The sequence below is a fragment of the Hyla sarda genome, chromosome 3, assembly GCF_029499605.1.
Source record: "Hyla sarda isolate aHylSar1 chromosome 3, aHylSar1.hap1, whole genome shotgun sequence".
NCBI lineage: Eukaryota > Metazoa > Chordata > Amphibia > Anura > Hylidae > Hyla > Hyla sarda.
This window is the reverse complement of record NC_079191.1, coordinates 430,513,829-430,532,285: the sequence shown is the minus strand read 5'-3', so window position 1 is coordinate 430,532,285 and position 18,457 is coordinate 430,513,829. Positions and strand designations below refer to the sequence as shown.

The 18,457-nt window shown below is 47.0% G+C and overlaps 1 protein-coding gene across 9 annotated transcripts in view; it reads right to left on the bottom strand.

The window, feature by feature from the left end:
• CDC42BPA (CDC42 binding protein kinase alpha) overlaps positions 1-18,457 on the bottom strand; it is a 239,612-nt gene that overhangs the window by 89,443 nt on the left and 131,712 nt on the right. For all 9 annotated transcript variants that reach the window (XM_056568475.1, XM_056568481.1, XM_056568476.1 and 6 more), the window contains exons 6-10: positions 8,111-8,204; positions 5,834-6,034; positions 4,054-4,302; positions 1,969-2,048; positions 1,725-1,891 (exon numbers count right to left, since the gene is read on the bottom strand). In XM_056568475.1, the coding sequence (XP_056424450.1) occupies positions 1,725-1,891; positions 1,969-2,048; positions 4,054-4,302; positions 5,834-6,034; positions 8,111-8,204 (791 nt within the window). The remainder of the gene's footprint in view (positions 1-1,724; positions 1,892-1,968; positions 2,049-4,053; positions 4,303-5,833; positions 6,035-8,110; positions 8,205-18,457) is intronic.

The window sequence follows — 18,457 nt, the reverse complement described above, 5'->3', positions numbered from 1 at the left end:
ATAAGTGTTTTCCGGTGAAGTACCCCTAAAACATCACTTTTATTAACGTGTTTTTTTTTTTTTTTTTTTTTTAAATGTATAACTAAAAAACATGTTAAAAACACCAATGTCACCAGTCCAACTGTAATAGGTATAGGTCACTGTGACACTGTAATAGGTATAGGTCACTGTGACACTGTAATAGGTATAGGTCACTGTGACACTGTAATAGGTATAGGTCACTGTGACACTGTAATAGGTATAGGTCACTGTGACACTGTAATAGGTATAGGTCACTGTGACACTGTAATAGGTATAGGTCACTGTGACACTGTAATAGGTATAGGTCACTGTGACACAAGGGCGTGCGCCCACAATCGTACAACACTGGGAGTATCAATCATATATACTGATGGCTGAAGTCCTAACCACCAGTTGCATGCCATCAGTATATATGATGTGATACTCCCAGTGTTGTACGATTGTGGGCGCATGCCTTGGTGTTTTTACACATCGTTTTGGTTATAACCTTTAATAAAGACTTTAATAAAAGTGATATTTTAGGGTGGGGTAAGGGTATTTTTGATCCCGAAAACGGGATTTGTTGGTTTAAGACTGTACATGCAGATCTGCTATAACAGGCATGGAAGCCTTCAGAAGGCCTCTCACTCACTGCAGGTCATTATTGCTATTGATCACAGCACACAGGGTTAAAGGGGTACTCCACTGCCCCAGCGTCTGCGGGGGGGCCCCGATGTCATGGAAACACCCCTCGAGACATCACACCACGCCCCTCAATGTAAGTTTATGGGAGGGGGATTGGCCTGCACCCAGAATTAGGAATTAAATGTTCCGGATGCTGAGGCAGTGGAGTACTTCTTTAAACTGGCAGAATCGAACTAAAGTTTGATGCCAGCAGTTGCTCTATATTCGGACCACCAAGCACTAAAAAAGGCGCATTGGTGCATTAAAGGGGAACTCCGGTGCTTACACATCTTATCCCCTATCCAAAGGATAGGGGATAAGATGCCTGATTGCGGGAGTCCCGCAGCTGGGGACGCCCGGGATCATGCACGCGGCACCCCGTTTGTAATCAGTCCCCGGAGCGTGTTCGCTCTGGGTCTGATTACGGTCGACCGCAGGGCCGGCAGTGTGTGACGTCACGCTCCGCCGCTCAATGCAAGCCTACGGGAGGGGGCGTGACAGCTATCACGCCCCCTCCCGTAGGCTTGCATTGAGGGGCGGAGCGTGATGTCACACGGGGGCGGAGGCGTGACATCACACGCCGCCAGCCCTGCGGTCGACCGTAATCAGGCCCGGAGCGAACACGCTCCGGGGACTGATTACAAACGGGGTGCAACGTGCATGATCCTGGGCGTCCCCAGCTGTGTGACTCCCGCGATCAGGCATCTTATCTCCTATCCTTTGGATAGGGGATAAGATGTGTAAGCACTGGAGTACCCCTTTAAAGGGTTCATTAAAAGGGGTACTCCACTGCTCAGCGTTTGGAACTTGTGAAGTCATAGCCCCGCCCCCACAATGCAAGTCTATGGGAGGGGGCGTGACAGCGTCACGCCCACTCCCATAGACTTGCATTGAGGGGGTGGGGCATGATGTCATGAGGGGGGCAGGGCTATGACTTCACGAGCTCCCGGCGCCGGCTCCAGTGTTCTGAACAGTTTGCTCCAAATGCTGAGCAGCGGAGTACCCCATTAACAGGTCTTCTTCCCCTCCAGCCGAGTTACCTTGCAGCTTCCTGCTCAGTTCCACTTTTTCTTGCTCCAGGCGCCGTATCCTCCTCTCGTACGCCTCGGTGGCCAGGCTGTCTTCTAGCGTCCTCTGGACATTGGCATCTAGGCCTGTGCTGGCCTTTCCCATAGCTGATCGCAGCGAACTTCTGTCTGAAAGTACACTGACCGAGCACAGAACATGTTCACAACCAGCACGTCAGGGATATCAATGGAACCAGCCAAATATACTGCATCTTACCAGTTACTTGTGTAAGTGAACCCCACAAACGGGAGATGGTGCCCAGAAAATCCAGTGTGAGTTGATGGAGGCATCGTCTCCTACAAGGGGAACAGACACTGCGTAAAGCACAAGAGATTCCTCCCACATTACAGTCAATACTATGACCAGGATGACTGAGCTCGACTTCTATAGAACCTCACATGCTGCTTAGTACTGGAGAGACACCTAGGTCCTAGTGTTAGAATAACCTTGCACCTTAAAGGGGTACTCCACTGGGAAAAAAAAAAATCATCAACTAGTGCCAGAAAGTTAAACAGATTTGTAAATTACTTCTATTTAAAAAAAATTATCCTTCCAGTACTTATCAGCTGTTACATGATCCACAGGAAGTTCTTTTCTTTTTGAATTTCCTTTCTGTCTGACCACAGTGCTCTCTGCTGACACCTCTGTCCATGTCAGGAACTGTCCAGAGTAGGAGCAAATCCGCATAGAAAACCTCTCCTGCTCTGGACAATTCCTGACATGGACAGAGGTGTCAGCAGAGAGCACTGTGGTCAGGCAGAAAGGAAATTCAAAAAGAAAAGAACTTCCTGTGGATCATAACAGCAGCTGATAAGTACTGGGAGGATTAAGATTTTTTAATAGAAGTAATTTACAAATCTGTTTAAATTTCTGGCATCAGTTGATTTAAAAAAAAAAAAAAATAATAAAATGTTTTCCAGTCGAGTACCCCTTTAAAGGAGAACTCTGGAAAAAATTAACTTAACCCCTATCCACAGGATAAAGATTAAGAAAGTGATCGCGGGGGGTCCGGTGTTCACTGAGGTCAGTGAGGAGCACATGCTGCAGTCGGCACCCACTCCATTCCTATGGGAGTGCCGGAAAGACCTGAGTACAGCTATCGGGCGTCATTGGCGCTCCCATAGAAATGAATGGAGGGAGTGCAATCTACCAGTAGATGACAGGCGTTCCTCACAGAGCGCCAGGTTCCTGCACTGGAGATCGCGGGGGCCTCTAGACTCCCCCGTGATCAGCTACTTATCCCCAACTTTTGACCAGACATGTAAAAAATTGTTGATCGCACCAGGTCTCAATCCTTAGACCCGCTGCAATCATGAGTTATTAACTGGGGAATTATCGTCTCCGCTCCCCGGCAGGCCAAGCGTTTCCGGCCATTTCTCTGCATAGAAGTCTGCCTCTGAGATTACAGTGTCTTCCCTGCTAGTTAGAATTTGGGCAGAGCAAGTGTAAGGTCAGTCTCCACATCTGACAAGCAGAGAGGTAAGTGCATCTGTGCTGTCAGATAGTCAGTCATATATTAAAGGGGTACTTTTGGAAAAAAAAAAGCGTTTGGAAAAAAAAAATAATAATCCAACCGCTGGAGCCGGCGCCAGGAGCTTGTGACGTCACAGCCCCGCCCCCTCATGCCGTCACGCCCCGCCCCCTCAATGCAAGTCTATGGGAGGGGGCGTGACGGCCGTCACGCCCCCTCCCATAGACTTGCATTGAGGGGGCGGGGGCGTGATGTCATGAGGGGGCGGAGCTGTGACATCACGAGCTCCCGGCGTCGGCTCCAGCGTTCATAACAGATTGTTCCAAAACGCTGAACAGCGGAGTACCCCTTTAACCAACAAACTGCCTGGCTCATCAAGAAAAATATGAAAAACCAAGATAAAGGGTAAGCTAAAACCCACTAGTTTTTGTTGGGTTTTTCTAAGTTATTTCGGTGCATAGTGTCTGAGACAGTGTGCGAAAATGGGCACCAGGAAAATCCAACTAACCCGACATTGCCTTGTGAAAAGCCGAAAAAGGGGCAATGGTATGTTGGTATGTCACAAAGGGGGCGTGGCCAGCAAGGAAAAAAGGGGGTGTGGTTTTACAACCCGACTTATTTACTATTGAATTCACAGAAAATCCTGTGAACAAATGGCTGGAAATTTCCACCTAGAAAAAGCTGGTCAGAAAGCTTTGTAAATCTGTGATCCCCATAGTAAATATGGTGGAACCCCGCAAGTCTGAAACAACATTTCCCACTAGAAAAAAACCCGACACTCTTAGTAAATGAGGCCCGGAGTGTTTATATCTCAGCTGACAATTACATACACAGTTTTTCAAACAGTCGTCGTCCACATCGAAGTTGGACGTGTCGGTCGGGCTGCTGACTTCTGGGATATAAGGTGCTTCACAGTTCCGAATGTTTTCCCAGTCAATGCCAGCAAAGAACGGGTGATTCTTAAAGTCCTCTATCCCATTCTGACCCAAGCGATGCTCCCGGCTGCAGATGAGCCTCTTTATTAAGTCCTTTGCGTTTTCGGAGACGTCCGCTAACTGAGATGGGAATTGGAACCGCTCCTGTAAAAAAAAAAAAAAAAAAAAAAAAAAAAGAAGAGTAAAGAAAACAAATATATTCTGTATTAAAGGAAATTTTAACCTAATTTTTTTTAATTTCTTTTTTTTACTAATAAAAGCCAGATTCTTTAACATGTTCTTTTTTTGTTCCCCCTTTACCCCTTTAACAGCATTTAGAGCTATACTTCACAGCAAGCCCTATGGGCATAGGCAACAATACACAGGAGCTGTCCCATTCACATGACTGGAAAAGGTTGTTGGGCATGCTCTGTGACCTTTACAGAGGTCATTCCCCCACGGAGAGGGGATGAGGGGATGAAGCTGTAGGCTTCATCTTTTGTATTCTGTATCTCCTGGGGTCACTTTTACTGTAATGCTGTTACAATCATCTATTACCTCTATCTTGAGGCGTAACTTGAAGCATCTGGTCCCCAATGCAAAATCTGCAATAGGGCCCCCATGTCTATCATGCACAAATTTTAATACAGTGACGCCCCGACCTACGATGGCCCCGACATACGATAATTTCAACATACGATCACTCTCAGAGGCCATCGCATGTTGAAGGCAGCATCAACATAAGATGCTTTTGTATGTCGGGGCCATCACATAAACGGCTATTCGGCAGCGCAGACTGCTTCAGCCACCACCGGATAGCAGTGTATGGTGCCCTGTGTGGTCCGCTGACGATCACTTACCTGTCCTCGGGGCTCCAGAGCGTCCTCTTCGGGATCCCTGTATTGCCAGCGCTCTCCTTCATCGTCATCACGTCGCCGCGCACGCCGTCCCGTCATCCAATAGTAGCGGCGTGCGTAGTGACGTGATGACGACACCGGAGAGCGAGGATCCTGGGGAAGCAGAGAAATCCAGAGCGTCGGGGACACCCCGGGGACGCGGCAACAGCGATGGAGGGCGACATCCAGGGCAGCGGTGACGAGCGGTGACGTCCGGAGCGGCGAGGACAGGTGAGTATAACCTCCAATACCAGTGGTCTTCAACCTGCGGACCTCCGGATGTTGCAAAACTACAACTCCCAGCATGCCCGGACAGCCGTTGTAGTTTTGCAACATCTGGAGGTCCGCAGGTTGAAGACCACTGGTATTGGAGGTTATACTCACCTGTCCCCGCCGCTCCGGACCGTCACCGCTGCCCTGGATGTCGCCCTCCATCGCTGTTGCCGTTGGCTGTCCGGGCATGCTGGGTGTTGTAGTTTTGCAACATCTGGAGGTCCGCAGGTTGTAGATCACTGCCCTATACTTTCCATTGCACGGATCCCTCAACATACGATGGTTTCAACAAACAATGGTTCATTTGGAACGGATTACCATCGTATGTTGAGGGACCAATGTACTGGTGTTTTCTTATGGGGCAGAGGTGTCTTCGGGCCCCTTGGGCACCAGGGCCCGGGTGCAACCGCTACCTCTGCACCGCCCTACAGTTACGCCCTTACCTCTATCCACCCTAGAAGAGAAGAAGACGAACATTCGAAAATCCCCTAGTGACCCATCCATGACAACTTGAGTAACGCACTCACTTTGTGGTTCATAATCTTCCCATACGTCTCCACTAAGGACTCTGCATAGAATGGCGTTTCACCATAGAGCATCTCATACATGCAGACGCCAAGGGACCACCAGTCACATTCCGGACCGTACTTCCCCTTCCCGTCTTCCATCGCCTGGAGGATTTCGGGAGAGATATAATCCGGAGTCCCGACAGCCACCGATGACTGGACCTAGAGAGAGGAAACGCGTTAATACGACAAAGCGACGGCATTGGACGGGAGGGACGACTCCTAGGAGGAGAGCGGTGCTGTGCTTCATCCTGACCTGTTACCTCCGCACCAGTGCATTCTGGAAGCGCAGACACAAGGCACAACACATCCGTGCAAAAAGCGTCTGAGCAGACGGACATCCTGGAGTGTGAACCTACTGTGCTCAGTGTGCAAAGGCAGATGCGGTGGAGCAAACTGTGGTGCCCCCCTAGGAGCCATGCACCGTCTGCTCGTACCCCTAATTCTGGATCTATCATGGCGCACAGTTATCTCCACTAAAGTTGCCTTCCTATATTGTGATTTTTATTTTAATTTTTTTTTATTTTTTTGTTCTTTTTTTGACCATTTTAGATTAAAAACAAGCAAAAGAAAACGAAAAAAAAAGAAAAGGCAATGGTAATACTAACATCATTGGATTGCGTAGCTGGAAAAAAAGCCACAAGGTCCTAGCAAAGTAGAATAAATAATTGTTAATGAATACTACTGTACATACACAAGTATGATAGACACGTATGATCCAAGTTACATAGCATAGAGCAGCGTTTCCCAACTTGTGTGCCTGCAGCTGTTGCCAAACTACAGCTCCCAGCATGATCGGACACAGCCAAAGGCCGCTGGGAATTTTGGTTTTGCAACAGCTAGAACAGTGTGTCCGAAAGAGGGTGTCTCCAGCTGTTGCAAAACTACAACTTCAAGCATGCCCGGGCAGCCAAAGGCCGCTGAGAATTCTGGTTGTTCAACAGCTAGAGCAATGTGTCCGAAACAGGGCGTCTCCAGCTGTTGCAAAACTACAACTCCCAGCATGCCCGGGCAGCCAAAGGCCGCTGAGAATTCTGGTTGTGCAACAGCTAGAGCAGTGTGTCCGAAAGAGGGTGTCTCCAGCTGTTGCAAAACTACAACTTCAAGCATGCCCGGGCAGCCAAAGGCCGCTGAGAATTCTGGTTGTGCAACAGCTAGAGCAATGTGTCCGAAACAGGTGTCTCCAGCTGTTGCAAAACTACAACTCCCAGCATGCCCAGACAGCCAAAGGCTGTCTGGGCATGCTGGGAGTTGTAGTTTTGCAACAGCTGGAGGCACCTTGGTTGGGAAACACTGCACTGGAGGATTTTTCCCAACCACATCAATTGACAGGATAGGCGATTCCATAGTGTGAATAGATCCTTATACTAGTCACAAACGCTGGTATTTACAAGATCTACTGGCTTATGTGTTGGCGAATTCGTTGTTTAGATAGCTCCAAATACATCGGTTTATCTGTTTTTTTCAGTGATAGTAGTCCTAGAACCTATGAGCGCCGTGTGATCCCAATCTGGACCGGATTGCTATTCTGCTGCACTGTTTTCATTCCCTGTCCCCTGTGAGGGGTGCCAACAGATACCCCCTGGAGGAGCGAACATGGTTTGTCTATGTCTACAATAGAGCTGCACCTAGCCACATGCGCACCAGTTTGAGCCCTATAATTTTGCACCAGCAGACGCTCCTCTTTGTTTTTTCTGTTCCATATTTTTAGGCTAGGTTCACACAGCCCCTGTGCTCCGACCCGTTCTGGGTCCATTCAGTTCTTTTTTTTTGTGCCGACTGGACCCAGAATAGGTCAGAGCACAAATGACACCACCGGGTCCCTACGGATCCCACTGACTTGAATGAGGTCGGTCAGGGATTTTGCACCAGGGAACCGCCTCTTTGTCTTTGTTGTTCCAGATTCCTAGGCTAGGTTCACACAGCTGTTGTGCTCCGACCCGTTCTGGTTACCTTCAGCTTTTTTTTTTGTGCCGAATGGACCCAGAATGCGTTGGAGCCCAACTGACTCCACCGGGTCCCTACAGATCCCACTGACTTGAATGGAACGGAGAAAAAACTTTAGGACATGCAGATTGTTTTCCTTTTTTCACTGTTGTTTTGCCGGACTGGCCGGACTGCCACTTTAACCTGAGCACAACGGCAGTGTGAACCTGGCCTTAGGATCATTAATACACTGCACCAATTCATTCCCATTTATATTTCCCACCCGCAGCTAAAAACATGGAGAGAGCTTACCGTTCCGTCTTCCATCAGCTTCAGACAGGAGCCAAAATCCGCCAGGCGAATGTGGCCGTTCATATCCAGCAAGATGTTGTCAGGCTTTATGTCTCTGAAGGGAGAAGAAGATAAAGGATGAGCGCAAGAAAAGATCAATAAATGGGCAATCAGAAATCGTAAACGACTATAAAGCAGCGTTTCCCAACCAGGGTGCCTCCAGCTGTTGCAAAACTACAACTCCCAGCATGCTAAGCAGCAGGTATCATGGTCTGGGCAGTGGATGGGAGACCAACAGCAATTCTCAGAGCTTTGCTTCCAATCCAACGTGCCTCCACCTGCTGCAAAACTACAACTCCCAGCATGCTAAGCAGCAGGTATCATGGTCAGGGCAGTGGATGGGAGACCAACAGCAATGCTCAGAGCTTTGTTTCCAATCCAACGTGCCTCCAGCTGCTGTAAAACTACAACTCCCAGCATGCTAAGCAGCAGGTATCATGGTCAGGGCAGTGGATGGGAGACCAACAGCAATGCTCAGAGCTTTGTTTCCAATCCAACGTGCCTCCAACTGCTGCAAAACTACAACTCCCAGCATGCTAAGCAGTAGGGGTGTGAAACGCCAAGAATTTGGCGATTCGATTTGAATCGCGATACCAGTGTGGCGATTCGATATATCCCGATATATCATGATACCGTCTAGGTGACGATACATCACGATATATCCCGATACATCGCCCACCTGGGAGCATTCATAGATCCCAATAGACGCCGCTGTCAGCTTTGACAGCGGCGATCTAGTACTCCGGTGCTCACTTTTCTCATTTTATCCCGTCTGGGCTGCAAAATAAAAGAAAACGCACTTTATCTTACCTGCCAACGAGCCCCCGGAGCTCCGGTACAGGTGTTCGGTCCCCGGGCTGTATTCTTCTTACTTCCTGTTAGCCCGGCACGTCACACGGAGCTTCAGCCTATCACCAGCAGAGGCGGGACATCGCTGCGGCCAGTGATAGGCTGAAGCTCCGTGTGACCTGCCGGACTAACAGGAAGTAAGAAGAGTACAGCCCGGGGACCGAACACCTGTACCGGAGCTCCGGGGGCTCGTTGGCAGGTAAGATAAAGTGTGTTTTCTTTTATTTTGCAGCCCGGACGGGATAACATGAGAAAAGTGCGCACCGGAGTACTCCTTTAATAGCGCTATTAGCGGCGGCCCCCGGCTACTGAAATCAGCCGGGGGTCGCATAGTACGGAGCAGGCACGAGTCGGAGCCCGCTCCATACACCCAGAGCGACGCCGTGTCAGATCCGGCCTGCCCGGCTCCACAAATTTGGAACTTTTATCTCCTGATGCCCGGGACATACTGTTCCGGGCGTCAGGAGATAAAAATTCCACATCCCTAAAAGAATTGATTCAAAAATATTTTGAATCGATTCAGTATCGGCAAATGAAAAAAATCGCGATTATCGCGAGAATCGATTTTTTCTTACATCCCTACTAAGCAGCAGGTATCATGGTCAGGGCAGTGGATGGGAGACCAACAGCAATGCTCAGAGCTTTGTTTCCCTTCCGATGCGCCTCAAGCTTTTGCAAAACTACAACTCTCAGCATGCTAATCAACAGGTATCATGGTCTGGGAAGTGGATGGGAGACCAACAGCAATGCTAAGAGCTTTGTTTACCATCCAACGTGCCTCCAGCTGTTGCAAATCTACAACTCCCAGCATGTCCGGACAGCCTAAGGCTGTCCGGGCATGCTGGGAGTTGCAGTTTTGCAACAGCTGAAGGCGCTCTGGTTGAGTAACGCTGCTATAAAGTGTGTAGCGGAGGTGAACCAGTCTTTAAAGTTACTTTCACGTCACATAACAGAGACATTTGTGAAGCATGTGCTTGATAAATATCCTAAAAATGTTTATATTTGAGTAGTTTCTCGCACACTGGGCTGCGATAGAGCATACATACAGAAATGGGCCTAAAAGTCACATGACCGACAGTAGTTAATCGCAGCTCAGGATGTGACTGAAGTCGTCTTGACTGCCTAACTTCAAGAAGCTGCCTATAGGAGGCACTATCGAGACAGATTTGTTCTTTGTTCTTTTTAATGGCCACGGGAGTAGTTCCCTTTAAATGACATAAAAAAATAAAAAATAAAAAAAGATCATCATCTGCGCTAGTCCTGCACGTATAATCTGCCATAAGGCCATACATCCCTTTACTATGGGAACCATGTGCTGATCAAAGGACAATCCTTCCTATAAAGTATCTGACAGAAAGAAAAAAAAGAAAAAACATAGGATGTGACGTGATCGCTGGTAAGGATTTTTGGCTGCTCGCTGTGATTCCAGGGGTGGAACATGTCACCGCTCCCAGCAGACAGCATGGAAATCATAATCCTGACTGCGTGCCTAAGAAAACACAGAGTATTTATAACCGGCCAGACAGCGAGGGCCAATGACACCAGGGGAAAAGAAAAAAAAAAAGACGCTTATGAGGTTATTTGTACCCACAGGGGGTGAGGAGCAAAGGCAAAAGTAGCTGTATGTGTGTCCATCCGTAGACTAACCCATCGTCCTATCATCCCGGGATGCCCACTATGACCAGAGACGCCTCTATGTACTCCGCTATGGCCCAGGCCTGCAGCTCTATTGGTTTATATAGGAAACTAACTGGGAGAAGAAGCTAGCTTCTTCCTCCCTCCCTGATGTCACCAATGAACTACTCTACAGTCCAGCCTAGAGATCAGATCAGATCGATCAGGGAGATTCTGAAAGGTGATGGATGGAACGACGCACAAAACTTTCTAACAAACGCCTAATCCATTTATATAGGACACGTCTCCCAAAAAACTAAATCGGACCTTATAATAGATAAAGAATCCAGAATAAGTACAGACCCCAGAGCAAACCCCAGAATAAGTACAGACCCACATACTTATACAGACCCTAGAACAGACCTCTAAATCAGTGGTCTTCAACCTGCGGCCCTCCAGATGTTGCAAAACTACAACTCCCAGCATGCCCGGACAGCCGTTGGCTGTCCGGGCATGCTGGGAGTTGTAGTTTTGCAACATCTGGAGGTCTGCAGGTTGAAGACCACTGCTCTAAATAATACTGACCCCAGATCAGACCCCTTTTTTTATTTAGTTTTTAACAATACAAAATAAACACAAACTTTATTTCCTGTCCCCAAAACCTCCCAGACCAGACCCCTTAGAACAAATGCAGTACCCAGATCAGACTTCCTGAACTAATCCAGACCCGAGACCAGACTCCCTGAACTAATACAGACCCCGGATCAGACCCCTTAAATGGGCACTGTCAGATCCAAAAAAACTTTTTATACGTTTTTACTGATGAAAATTAAAAACCTTATGTAATATGGTTGTTCAAAAAGTTTTTAAATATTTAATAAAGAAAATGGCCCCTGAAAATCCCACCCCTAGGGGTCCCCATACCTACTGGGACACTAACCAGTTCTGCAGCAACTTCAGACTTGTCCATGAGTCATGGACAAGAAATGATATTATATAGAGAAGGTAATATGCACTCACCGCTAGGCTATGGCTGTCAATCCTGGGAGTCCGGGGACACAAGTGGAGTTGGCGTCTGCATGGAGCGCTCGGAGGATACACCGGTTGTTTCGTGGGATCAACCCACTTCTTCCGGCCTCATGAGGCTGGAAGAAGTGGGTTGATCCCGCGAAACAACCGGTGTATTCTCCGAGCGCTCCATGCAGACGCCAACTCCACTTGTGTCCCCGGACTCCCAGGATTGACAGCCATAGCCTAGCGGTGAGTGCATATTACCTTCTCTATATAATATTATTATGATACTGCAGCTTTTCTAATATGCACCCCCGCAGGTGGCGTTTACATGTGAGTACCCCATCTGTATAGACGGTCCATAAGGAGCTATAGAATAGGCTTAGATAACATTGCACACCTTGTGAGTGCCCCCACTTGCTATTCCTTTTACATATTCGATGGACAAGAAATGACTAATGGAGAAGGCTGCATAAGCAGATACTACAGTCACCCCCACCCGGAGGGACACGCCCACCTCCCCCCTCACATCAATCACCTCCCACCACCACAAGGAGGGACACGCCGCCTCCCACCAACACACACTAATCACCTCCCACCACCACAATGAGGAACACACCCCCTCCCACCACACACCAATCACCTCCCACCACCACAAGGAGGAACATGCCCCCTTCCACCACCACACACCAATCACCTCCCACCACCACAAGGAGGGACACGTCCCCCTCCCACCACCACAAGGATTGACACGCCGCCTCCCACCAACACACACTAATCACCTCCCACCACCACAATGAGGAACACACCCCCTCCCACCACACACCAATCACCTCCCACCACCACAAGGAGGGACATGCCCCCCTCCTACTACTAACCAATCACTTCCCACCACCACAAGGAGGAACATGCCCCCTTCCACCACCACACACCAATCACCTTCCACCACCAAAAGGAGGAACACACCCCCTCCCGACACACACCAGTCACCTCTCACAACCACAAGGAGGGGACACCCCCTCCCACCACACACCAATCCCCTCCCACAACCACAAGGAGGGACACGCCACTTCCCACCACCACACACCAATCACCTCCCACCACCACAAGGGAGGGACACGCCCCCTTCCCCTGAGAGGATTTAAACACTGTGAGCAAATGAAAAGAAGGATTTTTATAATAAATATAGGTGATAGAGGCATAAAAATTTTATCTACATTGTCAGGATTAGCTACTGATTAAGATATAATTTTTTTTAATGAGATCTGACAGGTATATTTTAAACTAATACAAACCCCAGATCAAACAAAACGCCATTGAAGTCAATGGGAGTGTGATGCAAGACGGAATTCCTTGCAGATTCTGTCTTGTATTTCTGTAGTGTGAACAAGCCCTTACAGGGTAATATTTTAAAGATACATAGCAAGAAACCCTGTTCTTCTTGTCTGCAGTTTATGGTGTTTCTTATATTATTTCTGCTCCTTTGTTATACTGTGAACAAAACAGTTTCTTGACCTTTGGGAATAAAATATATTTAAACCCTACAAAATTATTTCTATTACAATATGTCCGTGATGTACCTAATTCTACATAGCCCGTCACACTAAAATGGTACATTCACATGCACTATATTTGCTGCCGATGTGATGCTGCAGATCCGAAGCTGCAAATAGGAAGTTGCGCGCGTGATGCCACGTTTAAAGGGGTTCTCCACCGTAAGGTGATTTTAGTACGTACCTGGCAGACAGTAATGGACATGCTTAGGAAGGATCTGCGCTTGTCTTGGGGCTAAACGGCTATGTTGTGAGATTACCATAATACTGTGGCTAGCTTTTTGTGAACTGGTATTTCCTGTTTGAGTTGTCTCCTTTGCCTACGAATCCCAGAATTCCATTTTCCTCCCTCCCACACATCAGCATTGAAACCTAAATGAGCTGCATCCATTCAAAAGACCTGTGGTTTTCAATCAGGGTGCCTCTAGCTGTTGCATTAGTTGTAGATTAATCTCTCTCTCACCAAGCGATCCCTCCACCCATTGAAGCAGACAGGCTCCCTGTCATCAGCTGAATAGTGATGTAATGTCTCGGCCACATTGCAACCTGGGAAAAATCTGAGACAACAGTCATTTTGTATGCTTTTAAAAAGAATTGGGGTAAAAATAACATAAGAATTGTGACAGAACCGTCACACACAGGTACAGATACTATATTATGAACTACACTAACTTTACAGCCCCTGTAGCCTTGTCAAATAAAATAAAAAATTCCTGGAATACCCCTTTATACTATTTATTTGAATTGATTTATTAACATGCATTCTGCAGCGGCAAATCTGTGTGTATGCTTAGGTGAGTATTTTCCAAACAGTGTGTCTCCAGCTGTTGCAAAACTACAACTCCCAGCATGCCCGGACAGCCAAAGGCTGTCCGGGCATGCTGGGAGTTGTAGTTTTGCAATAGCTGGAGACACACTGTTTGGAAAATGCTGCCTGAGGTTGAATTCACACCTGACTTTGTTGCAGAAATTCCTGCAACTAAAGATCAAATTCTGCATATAGTTTTAAGCAAGTTCCATTCCAACGAATGGGATAGTTGTGGAAATTTCCGCAAAACAAATTTTGCAGCATGTGAATTCTCCCCAACACTTAGTCCTGCAACATGAACTGAATGCTGGAACCACAGTGGCGATCAATACTTAGTCTAAGGTTATGTTAACACGGCAGAATTTACGTGCTGAATTCCACAAAAGAATTCCACAAAAGAATTCCACAAAAGAATTCCGTCCGGAAATTTCGCAAAAATTTACTGCCCTTGTGTCTTTAATGGGACTCCGCTGTCCCATTCGGAGAGTGGAATTTTACGCAGAGATCTGTCTTATTTTGTGAAATTCTGCGGCAGAATCCCATTGAAGTTAATGGGTGTTTGAATTTCAGCAAAATTCTGTGTTTTGGAAACACAGAATTCTGCTAAAATTCCGCCGTAATGCTGTTCAGCAAGCTTATTGAACGGAAATTTATTGCCCGGACTTTAATGCGATTCCGCTGTCGCATTCAGACAGCAGAATGTCCACAGAAATTCCGCAAGATCTGCCTTTAAATATGCAGAGTTCTGTGGCGGAATCCCATTGAAGTCAGCGGGGCTTTACATTCCAGCAGAATTCTGTGTTTCGAGGGCACTGAATTCTGCCGAAATTCTACTGAACATAGTCTAATGCTGCAGATTTGTAATAACCATATGTCCCATTTGTTCTGATCACATGACCAATAGTCTTGATTCGTGAATTAAAGGGTAACTCTCATTAAAACTAATTTTTGCTATTGCACTTATGGTAAATAAAAAATATTTCTAATATACTTTGTTTAATAAAAATGAAGTTTTCTATGTTTTATTTGTGCTTAAAAAAGCTCAAGAGCACATTTTGCCATCTTATACACAGACTTTGGACCAAAGTCTAAACACAGGAAGTGCAGCCTGGAGTACTGAGGGGGGTGTGTCCAGCCTCATCCAATCCATAGCTCCTCTCACACTTAACTGCCATATGCTGTTGGTTGGACCGCCCCTCCCTTAGCACTCCAGGCTGCACTTCCTGTGTTTGAACTTTGGTCCAAAGTCTGTGTATGAGATGGGGGAAAATGTGCTCTGGAGCTTTTTTAAGCACAAATAAAACAGAAAACTTCATTTTTTTTAAACATAATGGCCCTCATTTATTTAGAAAATTGGGTTGTAAGTCTATCTTGCTTTCTTACCCGACTGCTTTTTTCCCCTGGTATTTATTATTATGTCGCATCCTGTTTGTCGCACTGGGTTTTGTTGGTTTTGGTTTCCAACTCTTCTGAGTTGTCGGGAAAAAATCCACAACAATTCAACAAATTCGGGTTGGAAACCTTTATAAATACGTGGGGAAGCTCAGAAATGTCGGGTTACGCCCCTTTTTCGGGTTTGGGAGAATCCACATCGGGTCCGTCGGGAAAAAATTTAGCATCCTGTCGCAGACTGGCGCACGATGTCTGCGACATGTCGCAGACAAAGATGCGCCAAAAAAAACCGACAAAACAAGTCGGGTTTAGAATAGTAAATGAGGGCCAGTATATTAGAAATATCTTTTATTTACCATAAGTAATAGCAAAAATTAGTTTTAATGAGAGGGCCCATTTAAAACTCCGAAGCAGCAGGACAGCAAATGCATGCTTCAAAATGCCATTCAGGGGTACTGGGAAGATGAGTGACCACACGTACGGACAGTGTGATGACGGCAGAGGTACTAGAGGAGAAAGGAAGGTCGTCCCCTGCCATTATGAGTGAATACAGGGTGGAATTAGCAGGACTGGTGGCTATAAGAGGCGATTGGCACTATCGGAGTCCACAGCCCGGCTTATCGCCCACAGCAGAGCTCCGTGGCCCAGGGCCAAAGATTAAACACTAAAGACTGCTACCCGGCCGGCTAATTCACGTCAAAGCTTTAGAGCGCGCTCTGGCACGGCAGCGTATTACTGCCCGTTAAAGGAGCGACTCTGGTAAGCTCCTTAGGAATGTCGGGGGCCATCTGTTGATGCCATCTGTCACACAAGTTTTTAAAGAAAAGGCAGCGGCGGAATCTCAAGTATTTTCAGCTGTCGTTCAGGGAGCAGTTACCTGACTCCGAAAAGCGGAGAAGAAGCTTCTGTATTCACGACCACAATGCACGACGACTAGGAAGATCTTCAGTCCGGACACTTTCTCCATCGTATCACTTGACCCAATTATAGTTGTCACCCCAGACTATCTTAGCATGTGGTAAGGACACCCCCCCCCCCCCCCCCCCCCATATAACTAAGGCTGCATTCACACCACATTTTTGCAATACCGTTCCCGTATCAGGATTTTGATGAAAAACGGATTCCTCAAAACCGGACTAAACTGTATCAAAACGTGTGTACAAATTTCAACCCGTATACAGTTCAATACCGTTTACGGTTTGAAAAATGATGTCTGGTTGCATCCGTATTTTAAGAAAAAAATTTATACGTTTTAAACTTTTCACTCCATTTAGAATAAAGTTTCACTTGTTTGATTGAAATTCCAAGAAAAAAAACTGTGCAAAGTCAAAAACCATATGGTGAAACCCGGATGGAACCGTATGCAAATACGGTTCTGTACAGGTTCCATTGACTACCATGTTAAAAAAAAAAAAAAAAAACGTATATGTTTCAATACGGTTTTTCACCCGGACCAAAAATCGTGGTAGACTACGGTTTTGGGTACGGAAAAAAAACTGACAAAACCGTACAGGATGCAAAACGGACACAACCTGATGCATCTTTTGATATACGGTTTTCAATGGAGAGTCAATGCATACGGTTTTCAATACGGTTCCGTACGGTTTTCACATTGAAAATGTATACGGGAACTGTATTGCAAAAACGTGGTGTGAATGCAGCCTAAGGCAGATCTGCTGTTCAGGTTTCTGGAAAAGCAGGGTGAGGTTTAGTGTAGGTGTTGTAATAGCGACCAAAATAATTGATACTCCGCTTCACACCTGACCCAGGCTCCGATTCGTGTCGTCATCGTGTCAGGGTTGTAAATGGTTAATATGGGTGCAAGCGCTGGGGTCACCGCAGGACAAAGCTGCTGCAAACCAGACATGATCTGTAATCCTATAACATGAAAAGCTCACGGGTAAAGATAGCAAAGGTCCTGTCCTCACCGACACGGAGGTCACTGCGCCCCCAGATCAGAACTCTGGTCTGCTGAAATACTCTGTGCTGCAGTGTTCTCACTATCATCACATGAGAAAAGAGATCACTGCACCCCGAGAACAGCACTCTGATCTGCTGAAATACTCTGTGCTGCTGTGTTCTCACTAACATCATCACATGAGAAAAGAGATCACTGCACCCCGAGAACAGCACTCTGATCTGCTGAAATACTCTGTGCTGCTGTGTTCTCACTAACATCATCACATGAGAAAAGAGATCACTGCACCCCGAGAACAGCACTCTGATCTGCTGAAATACTCTGTGCTGCTGTGTTCTCACTAACATCACATGAGAAAAGAGATCACTGCACCCCGAGAACAGCACTCTGATCTGCTGAAATACTCTGTGCTGCTGTGTTCTCACTAACATCACATGAGAAAAGAGATCACTGCACCCCGAGAACAGCACTCTGATCTGCTGAAATACTCTGTGCTGCTGTGTTCTCGCTAACATCATCACATGAGAAAAGAGATCACTGCACCCCGAGAACAGCACTCTGATCTGCTGAAATACTCTGTGCTGCCGTGTTCTCGCTAACATCATCACATGAGAAAAGAGATCGCTGCACCCCGAGAACAGCACTCTGATCTGCTGAAATACTCTGTGCTGCTGTGTTCTCACTATCATCACATGAGAAAAGAGATCACTGCACCCCGAGAACAGCACTCTGATCTGCTGAAATACTCTGTGCTGCCGTGTTCTCGCTAACATCATCACATGAGAAAAGAGATCACTGCACCCCGAGAACAGCACTCTGATCTGCTGAAATACTCTGCGCTGCTGTGTTCTCACTAACATCATCACATGAGAAAAGAGATCGCTGCACCCCGAGAACAGCACTCTGATCTGCTGAAATACTCTGTGCTGCTGTGTTCTCACTAACATCATCACATGAGATAGAGATCACTGCACCCCGAGAACAGCACTCTGATCTGCTGAAATACTCTGTGCTGCTGTGTTCTCACTATCATCCCATGAGAAAAGAGATCACTGCACCCCGAGAACAGCACTCTGATCTGCTAAAATACTCTGTGCTGCTGAGCTCTCACTAACATCATCACATGAGAAAAGAGATCACTGCACCCCGAGAACAGCACTCTG